The sequence below is a fragment of the Mus caroli genome, chromosome 17 (genome assembly GCF_900094665.2).
Source record: "Mus caroli chromosome 17, CAROLI_EIJ_v1.1, whole genome shotgun sequence".
Lineage (NCBI taxonomy): Eukaryota > Metazoa > Chordata > Mammalia > Rodentia > Muridae > Mus > Mus caroli.
The window spans coordinates 29,973,609-29,979,649 of record NC_034586.1 but is presented as its reverse complement, the minus strand read 5'-3'; the positions used below and the strand labels follow the sequence as shown (position 1 = coordinate 29,979,649).

Sequence of the window (6,041 nt, the reverse complement as noted above, 5' to 3'; positions counted from 1 at the left end):
GTTTTTCGAGATAGGGTTTCTCTGTGTAGCCCTGGCTGTCCTGGAACTCACTCTGTAGACCAGGCTGGCCTCGAACTCAGAAATCCGCCTGCCTCTGTCTCCCAAGTGCTGGGATTAAAGGCATGTGCAACCACTGCCCAGCAAGGCAACTCTTATAAGAACACCATCCAATTGGGGCTATCTTACAGCTTCAGAGATTCAGTCCATTATCATTAAGGCAAGAGCATGGCAGCATCCAGACAGGCATAGTGCAGGTGGAGCTGAGAGTTCAACATCTTTGTCTAAAGGAAGCTAGTAGAAGACTGACTCCCAGGCATCTAGGTCAAGTGTATTAAAGTCCACACCCACAAGCCCACATCTATTCCAACAAGGCCACACCTACAACAGTGCCACTCCATGGGCCAACCATATACAAACCATCATAGGTACAAAATATTTTTATCATGGGAAGTCCTGGTTCCATTCCAAAAGGAAAAAGGTAAGAACAATTTTCACATATTTTTTATTTCCACTTTGCCAGATCCCATATACTCATTAACTAATGATAATACTCTCCACCAATCTGGGATTACCATGGATAAGACCCAACTCTGAGCTTGTTTCATATCTCTCCTCTTCTCTGGGGAAGAAACAGTTATTACCTTGATTTCTAAAGGTGGGAAGACAGAGGCTCAACATATGAAGACCTTTCTCTGAAGTTCTACAGCTTTAGGAGCTGGGGATGCCCCAATATTAAGCTTTGTGCCCTACCCTCTGGCAGACTCAGGAGAGATGCAGAATATGGCTGTGGTAGTCACAGCTTCCATTGCTCCTCATTCTCCTTTGTTTAGTTGGCCCAATAGACTGTTCTCAAAAGTTGTGGCACTCCTCTAGTGCCTGCCTCTGGATCACTGAGATTACAGGGATGTGCTACCATGCCTGGCCAGCTCACTTTTGAGCTCTTGTTGCATGCTGAGTTATGTAACAGCCCAGGGCTCTTGGCATTTTCCTGCGTTTAATGTGCAGGGCAGCCCTAAAAGGTGGTTTCTGGGGAGCATTTTACTTCCTTACTTACTGGGTGTCTTTTTTTGTTTGTTTTTGAAACAGGGTTTCTCTGTGAGCCCTGTCTGTCCTGGAACTCACTTTGTAGATTAGGCTGGCCTCAAAGTCACAGAGATCCACTTCCTCTGACCCCCGAGTGCTGGAATTAAAGGTGTGTACCACTGCTGTCTTTCATTAACCCTACTTCCAGATGAGCAAATTGAACCTCAGAAAAGCAGTCTCATCATCCCAGTGGGTCCGGTACAGTCTGGTCTTCCCTGTTGTTTTCTGCACCCATATCTTGCCTAGTACACAGGCTCATGCATGGTAGTATCTTGCTGCCCTGACTGGAAACTCAAGGGGAAGTCAGTTTTTCAGAAAGCAAAGACCCCGAGGCTGGAATCTGGCCCATGGGAAGAGCAGGTTGGGTGGCTTCATGACTGGAACAAGAGGACTGGGAACAGAGTTGCTGTGATCAGGCACTGGGTGACTGGTGAACCGATATCCATAAAAACACACAAGCACCTTCACTCTTCTGGCCTACCAAGCTTGGGACCTACTTCTCATCATAACTTTGGAATGTAGGGTCCCAGGAAATGGTATAAGGGAGGTGCCATGAGGGAGAGAGAGAATAGGAGGACTGGAGGGAAAGAAGGGGAAAAGAGGAGCCAGGGAAAAGGGTAATGCTTTGAATTACATGGAGAGTTTTAGTCTGATGTTAACCTGTCAAGAATTCTGCATGCAGGGTTGGTTCTGTCTTAGTGGGTAAAGATGTTTGCTGCCAAGTTTGACAACCTAAATTTGATTACTGGAAAGAGAAAAATCAACTCCCACATGCCAGCCATGGCATGCTCAAAGCCTGTATTCAATCATTCCTCCCCCCCCAATAAAAAGAATTCCTGCCAATATAATTTTTATATTTTTTTCTCCATTTAAGGAAAGCTGGTCTCTCCTTGACATGCCATGGCCATTGTCAAAGCAGTTGTGGTTATTTGCACAAGATAGAACCCCATCATGTTGGGGTTGGGGAGCCTTGGGAGGCTTCACCCTTTCCTGAAGACCTATTGGTAGTAGATGCTGGAGGAAAGAGGTGTCATTTTCCTCAGTGTTGTACCACCCATTTAGTTGCCCCAGTAAATCAACCTCTAATCTGCTCTTGCAAGCAAACCCAACTCAGTAGGTCATAAAACAAAGACAAGGAAGTACATGGAGGAACTTGTTGGAAAGAAGGTGCAGTGGAAATGAGGGAAATAAAAGGGCAATTGTAGGTGAATATGATAAAAGAACAGTATAGGGTCAGTGATTGAAGCTGATAGACTGCTAGCATGTTCAAATCACTGGGTTCAATTCCTAGCACTGAACAAACTCAGCCTGGTTCCTCTAGCCATCATTCTAGCACTCAAGAGGTGTAGGCGGGCAGCTCAGACATTCAAGGCCAGTATTGGCTAGAAACTGTCTCAACAACAGCAAAACCCCAAGCAAGCTCAAAATACATGATATACATATATGAAGTTGTTAAAAAAAAAAAAAAGCCAGGTGTGGACGTTGCTTGCCTTTATTTCCTGCACTTGGTAGGTAGGGAGAGGCTGGAGGGCTACATAGTGAGACCCTGCCTCAAAAAAGAAAGCTAATGAGTAAAACAAAACGGGAAAATATAAAGTAAGCTGGAACGACGAGGTCAGTATGTGCGCTCGTATTATAAGTTCGAATGAGCGACACATAGCTCTCCCCTGTCCCACAACCCAACTGTATCTGTGGACATGGGGAAGTGAGGTCTGCCACTCGAGGAGGCGTGGCCTGACGTCCAGGGGGCGTGACCCGAGGCGAGCAGGAAGCGGGAGCCGGTCGCCGCACAAGGAGGCGTTACTGGTCGTTCGGGGTCACGTGAGCGCGCAGGCGCAGCTCGACAGAGCCCGCTCCCTCACACAAAGCCCAGACGCGGAGAAAATGGCGGCAGGGGTCGAAGCGGCAGCCGAAGTGGCAGCGACAGAACCCAAAATGGAGGAAGAGAGCGGCGCGCCCTGCGTGCCGAGCGGCAACGGAGCTCCGGGCCCGAAGGGGTGAGTAGTCTAACAGCAGTTTATCCTTCTTTAACTCCAGCCAGGTTACTTCGCAGCTCCGTTAGGTCTGTGGGCCGCTTTCTCTTCTCCCACGGCGGCGCGGCGTCTGCGCAGGCCTTTTCCCTGCCGAGAGTTGGGGGCGGCCAAGGCTGTGACGACGACGAAGCCAGGAGAGCCTCGTGGATCGCCCCCTGCCGACCGCGCTTGCCTCCGCTGCCTCAGCCTCCTGGCTGTCTGAGCGCGTCGTCGAGGCCTCAGGCCTGTGGCCTGGTATTTTATTCTCAGAGCAGTGATGGCGCGCGGGCTGCGGGAGATCAGGGCCCGCAGCACCTCTCACTGGGGTCTCGAGGGTTGAGCCATTAAGACTGTGTAGTTTCAACCCTTCAACATACAATCCATAGTAGTGGAAGTATTCTGTCTCAGTTTCTCAGATCTGAGAAGTTAGGGGCGGGAGGCTTTCGCGTGCGAGGTGTCACGTGTACGGTCGGCGGCGCGACCCGGAAGGTGTCGACATGGCCCTTGTTGCGGGGTTCCGAGACACCGACCGGTGTTACCCTCATTCTGCAAGAAGTGCTTCTTCCATCAGAATGGCCCCGGACCCGGGCTCCTGGGCTGGAGTTCTTCCCCCTCTTTATATTCCTACTTCCTAAAGTGCAGTTGGTACCAATGGGAGAAATGGTCTTTGCTTGCTCAGTGTTCATCCTTAGCAACAGACCTAAAGTGTGCGGGTAGAGGCACCACTTCGGGGTTTCGGGGTTTCAGAAATTAAAATAGACAGACGTCATCATCCCTTTTTTTGAATCCTGCTTGGAGATCTGTCTAGGGACCTTGGATTGTTAATATAAGTGTCCTAGCACAGCCTGATGAGTCCCAGCCTTTTGGGAGAGTTGGAAGCTGCAGGATCCAGAGTGCAAAGTGTGGCCAGACTATACAGAGTGAGTTCAGTCTAGGTTGCCATTTAGTCATTGGGAAATTGAGCTAGACCCTGACTCTCAAAAAGAGGGATGAAAACATAGCAATAGCCTGGCACTCCAAAGTCCCTAGATTCGATTCCTAATATCAGAACACAGGGTGGTCTTTCTGAGCCCTAAAAAGTTTTCTTCAAGGAGGAAACCATAAGATTCTGCTCCTGTGAAACCCTCCTCATACTGATAAACCAATATATCAGCTTGAGGAGGTCTGGAGAAACATTTTGGTTCTAAAATCAGCAGCCCATGTCTCTGAATTTTTGTTTTCCATCAAATTTATAAGGTGGGAAGTTTTAGGACTCTGGGAGTTGAGAGTACTTAAAACACTTGTTAGTGAAGCATTTACCAAGTAATGGCTATTTTGTTACTGGAGGAAATTTAATATCTTTTATCTTAGTTAGGGAGAAGTAAAACACCATTGGTTAACTGGTTCTTGTGTGTTATTCAGCACTTGAGAGGCTGAGTGAGTTCCAGAGCTGATTCGGCTACATCACAAGTTCAAGATTTGCCTAACCTACATAACTACTTGCCTGTTGTGTATGAGTGTGTGAGACTATAGCCCATTAATAGAGTATTTACCCAAGATCCACAAGGTCCTGGGGTTCACCCCATAGTACTAAAAGGAGAAAGAGGCCTCTCTTTACTACCAGAAAGGCTTAGCTTAGGAGTGTGCTCATTTTTAACTTTCCCTTCCATCCTCTTTGGAACTCAGGGTCTTGAGGATGCTAGACAAGCACTCTTACCTCTGAGCTACACTTAGTACTTTAGTTAGTCTCATGTTCATTTTTTTCAGCTTTTGTCGTAGAGATGCCTTGTAGGATCAGATTCCCTCTTCTAGTCTTTGTTGTTTTCAGTTTTTGAGTTAGATGCCTGGGCAAACTGTAGAGTCTACAGTGTAGACTGTGATGGCCTTGAATTCAGAACAACATCCCTGCTTCTGTCACCACCCAGTTGCTGGAATTACAGGTGTGTACTACCATGTCTGGTTCACCTTCTAGGATTTCTGAGGGCCTTATTTAAAAAGCTTTAAGGAAGTTATTTTCTGTCCAGGCAGTGGTAATGCATGCCTTTAATCACAGCACTTGGGAGGCAGAGGCAGGTGATTATCTGAGCTCAAGGCCAGCTTGGTCTACAGAGCCCAGGACAACCAGGACACAAACCCTGTCACAGGGGCAAAAAATTATTTCCTGTATATAGAATGCAATGCTGCTAGAGCCTTTCTATATGAAAGATTGCATTTTTAATAGAACACGGTCCAATGGTACAGTTTTAATTAAATTTCCACTGTCTGTATTCAGATAGATAACTTGTGGCAGAGTCATTTGACAGACAGAATGTGCATAGGAAGTATCAGATGAAATAGCCCTTGTGGGAAAGAACCTGAGTGGTCTCAGACTGGCTTAATGGAGGATACCTGAGAACGTGGCAGCACTTAGTTTTGTAGTGTGGGTGAAAAATAATTGTTATTTTTGCATCACAAAGTTCTTGAAACAAACTCTTTAAAAGCAGAGTGTCTTTTTCTTCCCACCTTTTGACTAAGAATTGAACCCAGGTTTTCGTGCTTGTTAAGTATGCATGTACATTACCTAGTGAACCTTCTCACTAGCTTGCTTTTTTTTTAATTAAAAATATGAGAATGCATGTTTTGTCTGCTTATGTGTCTATGCACAGCATGCATGCAGTTGCCCATGGAGGCCAAGAGGGCATTGGGTCTCCTGGCACTAGAATTTTAGACAATTGTTGGCTGTCATGTGGGTACTATTACTTGAATCCAGGCCCTCTGGAAGAACAGCCAATATTCTTAACCACTGAGCCATCTCTCTAGCCCATTTATTTAGTTTTTGATAGTAGAGATCAATTGATGACCTCCTGCATGCTAGGCAAGAACTCTACCACTGAGCTACATACCTAATGAAAACCTTTTTATTTTTAAGTGTTCTGTGTATACACACAGGTGAGTGCCAGTGCTTGGAGGCAGGAAGAGGGTGTCAAA

At 46.7% G+C, this 6,041-nt stretch overlaps 1 protein-coding gene across 4 annotated transcripts in view; it reads left to right on the top strand.

The window, feature by feature from the left end:
• Positions 1-2,783: 2,783 nt before the first annotated feature.
• Hnrnpm (heterogeneous nuclear ribonucleoprotein M) overlaps positions 2,784-6,041 on the top strand; it is a 39,637-nt gene continuing 36,379 nt past the window's right edge. Inside the window, exon 1 of one of the 4 annotated variants that reach the window (XM_021185897.2) lies at positions 2,784-3,080. In XM_021185897.2, the coding sequence (XP_021041556.1) occupies positions 2,968-3,080 (113 nt within the window). In that variant the 5' untranslated portion in view covers positions 2,784-2,967. The remainder of the gene's footprint in view (positions 3,081-6,041) is intronic. The other 3 variants (XM_021185898.2, XM_021185899.2, XM_021185900.2) reach the window with 3 other exon arrangements.